Raw genomic sequence first — 3,420 nt, 5'->3', positions numbered from 1 at the left:
TTCAAGCTCTAACACCAAAATCCAGCACCCAGTACTGCCATGTCACCATTTTAACCTCCATAGTGGGCACCAGGAATAACAGCACAGAGCCTGACCCAGCCAGACGAGGAAGCACATCACCCAAATTTACTCCTGATTGCTCCAAGAGTGTAATCCTCAGGTATTCCCCAAAAGCTACAATCTTTTCACATATAAATATCCTGGAGCCAGTCTCGGCACACACAATAACCTCTGGTTGGGGTATTCACAGAGAAAGGTGAAATTCAGTTCTTTCTTTCAAGGGAGTTCACCTTCTGAAGGGGATCCCTGTCCCTGCTCATGAGCCACGAGGGAAGATGTGAGAGGCAAAGAACAACATTTTGTTGTCAGTGGTCTCTCAGTCAGCCAAGACAAGCAAACCTTGGTGGGCCAGAGGCAAGAGAGCGCCAGTCAAGAGCAGGGTACTCGCTTGGGAGGTCTCTGCTCTGCTTCTGGGGCTTCTTTTCTGACCTCACACACACCTCACAGAGAGGTGGTGGAACCTCCCTCACTGGGGATATTCCAGAACTGTCTGGACACAATCCTGTGCTGTGTGCTCTGGGATGACCCTGCTGAGTAGGGAGGTGGAACCAGGTGAAGCTCTGTGGTGCCCTCCCTCCTGAGCCATTCTGTGGTTCTGTGAACACACCTCAGCAGCACAGAGCTCAAGGCTCCACCACTGGCAAAGGGAGTGATTTCCAGTGGCCTCCACGAAGGGAGCAAAATTTAGATTTTTGACTCAGGAAGGAATTTACTCAAATGCCCAAAATCTGCTTCAGCAAAGAAGCCTTTCTCTGTGAAACCCATTGTCCAGTCCTTTGACCATCTCACACCTTCACCTGGAGTTCCTTCCAGTTCCTGAGGTGCAGACACCAAAGCCAGACACACCAGTGCCAAGAGCAGCTGTCACACCCCCACCAAACACAGCTGCCACAGGAGCAGCCCTGACTCCATCAACGACAGCAACACCCGTCCTCAGAGCTGCCACTCATGGACTTCCCAGCACTGAAAGTGGCACACAAAGAAAAGAAACCTTCATCCCACAGATAAATGAAGAAAGAGCCACTTACCCACTTGTTCCAGGTCTCTGGGTCTGAGAGAAGCGCCAATCTGTGTTAGGCTGAGCTTGCTGCAAAGAAAAAGAAGAGTTTTAATACCTCCGTTCTTGCCTTTGGAAATGAAAGCGAACTGATCCTGGATTATTTCAGTCTGGAGTATCAGCATGTTCTGTCCAAGTGAAGCAAATCAATTAGAACAAAGAGAAAGCTCCCCCTCCCCCTTTCTGGAGTATTTCTGAAGCAGCATGAATACCAAAAAGCATGACAAAAACTGTTCAGAGAAAATCTTCCAAAGCAGCTCAGGAAACCAGGCTGTGAAAGAAATGAAGCATGAAATAAACTGATAAGGGCATGAATCCAGCAGGAGCAGTGGTACCACAATAATGAGCTTGGAGGAGGAAGGGGGGTGTGAGGGGGTGGCAGAGTTAATTGATACTGAGAAAGATGCTTTTAATACTCTGAGGTAAAATGGTAACAGACCTTCCTAATCTCTCCTTCTGCTGTCCTTAAAAAGGCCTGCCTGAGGTCTTGTTTGCAGGCATTGTGTTTGAATGACTTTTCCTAGATGCTGTGGCCTTGCAGCACTACAATATTTCTGTCCACAGACAGAAGAATAAACTTCCGACAGCAAGAGGAAAAAGCATTATTTGTTTAGGAGACACAATAACCTTCAGACACAGCAGCACACTTTGTAACCTCATTAAGAAGCCCCCGTATCACTCTCTGCCCGTGTTATTTTACCACCAGACAATGAACATTTTGTAAATAAGGAAGGACATGGAGCAAGCTTGTATTTTCCTGTTTGAATCACGCCTTTGTGGGAAGCACTAAATAGCACAAACTGTTTCTGTCGGGAAAACGCACTCTTCCGAAAATCATAATCATCTTAATTAACTGCAGGGTGATGACATACTACCTGGAAAGGACAACACTTCCCTCAGCTATTTTTGGAATGAGCAACTCACAGTCCATACATAGTGGAACACCAGTTTTATAGGATTATTCTGCTTGTACATGCAAGTACTAAGGAAAAGTGAAGACGAGTAGAGCTGACCTAGATTCTTATTTAGTAGATGTGCTCTCACTAATTTCTCTGCAGCTTTGATGATACTCATGAAAGAAGATATTAGAATAAATTACTCCCCTAAAATAGATGCCCCACTGGTCCCCATGCTGCATGCAAATGAAGCTGTTTAAAGACTTGTCCTCCAGATTTCAGATACGCATTTTTGCACATGCTGACACACAATACTGCACTAGATAAACCCTTCCCAATATTTTGAATAGCCCTTCCATATTCTGAATTCCTGTTGTAATTACCATTTTCAAATTTAGGGCAGGCATTTGTGACACTAAATTGCTTTACTTTTTATAGCCCAAAGTTATAAAAGCTCCAGCTAAACACAGTCACCTACATCTATACTTAGGCAGCTGAGTACAAACAGCTCAAGTTTTCAAAGCTTGCCACTCCTCAGCCTCTGCAAGCCCAAGGGCACGTAAGGTCACCAGGATCTTTGTGAATAATGTCACTGTTGACATTTCAGTATTTTAGTGCTCAATACTGAATTCAGCTCCTCACTCAAGCTGGAAAATGATCCCTTGCCGAGGCACAGTCAGTAATTAATAACACCTGGAGCTTAAGAAATGAGAAATTTCTACAGTGCACCTCTAAAACTGAGCAAAAGAAACACAGGCAGACTTTCCTTCAAGATAACCTCCCCCGCACTACAGTTCATATGCCATGGAGGAAAAAAGGGGTTAAACAGAAACAAGAAGTTAAACCCCCAATCAATCTGTTCCCAACCACGCTAAGAATCACTTTAAAAAGAAACAAGTACGAGCGGGGCCAAGGGGAAACTCTCCACTGCTACAAACAGAGTCTTTGATCCTATAGTGCTGCTCAGCCCCTTCCCCCACCTCCACCAAGCCAAGCCAAAACTTTCACCTGCCAGGAGGTGACAGTGACACATGTTCCCTGAGGCCACCGTCTTAGAAGGAAGGACAGACAGGGAACAGCCAACTGGCCTGGATATGACAAACTGTTGCACTCAGCAGAGAAGACAGTGAGAAACAGCCATCTCTTACCCCATCGCAGGGACTCGCTAAGGTGCTGGTCACCTGCTCATAGGCAGCCACGGTCTCCGCAGTGCTAGAATGGCTGAAGGGCTTTACAAAGAGGAAATCGCTCTGGTCAGACATGGGCGAGAAACAAGAGGTGTAATTCTGTGCCTGGGAGGTCAAGCCCGCTCCTCCCACATCCAGGTACTTGATGAAGCCATCTGGCTTCATCTGCCCTTGGAAATGGGAGGCGGGCTTGGGGCCCAACCCCCCCGCGCGCACCCCG

At 46.6% G+C, this 3,420-nt stretch overlaps 2 protein-coding genes across 2 annotated transcripts in view; both read right to left on the bottom strand.

Moving 5' to 3' along the window:
* The window catches only part of LOC103614982 (protocadherin gamma-A9-like), a 107,870-nt gene that overhangs the window by 19,171 nt on the left and 85,279 nt on the right, over positions 1–3,420 (bottom strand). Inside the window, exon 10 of the mRNA XM_017733399.1 lies at positions 1,089–1,147. Within this exon, the coding sequence (XP_017588888.1) occupies positions 1,089–1,147 (59 nt within the window). The remainder of the gene's footprint in view (positions 1–1,088; positions 1,148–3,420) is intronic.
* LOC103614987 (protocadherin Fat 4-like) overlaps positions 2,531–3,420 on the bottom strand; it is a 15,993-nt gene continuing 15,103 nt past the window's right edge. The window contains exons 6-7 of the mRNA XM_017733395.1: positions 3,162–3,370; positions 2,531–2,554 (exon numbers count right to left, since the gene is read on the bottom strand). Of these exons, the coding sequence (XP_017588884.1) occupies positions 2,531–2,554; positions 3,162–3,370 (233 nt within the window). The remainder of the gene's footprint in view (positions 2,555–3,161; positions 3,371–3,420) is intronic.

This window comes from Corvus brachyrhynchos, unplaced genomic scaffold, assembly GCF_000691975.1.
Source record: "Corvus brachyrhynchos isolate BGI_N302 unplaced genomic scaffold, ASM69197v1 scaffold545, whole genome shotgun sequence".
Classification (NCBI taxonomy): Eukaryota; Metazoa; Chordata; class Aves; order Passeriformes; family Corvidae; genus Corvus; species Corvus brachyrhynchos.
This window is presented reverse-complemented; position numbering and strand designations above follow the sequence as displayed.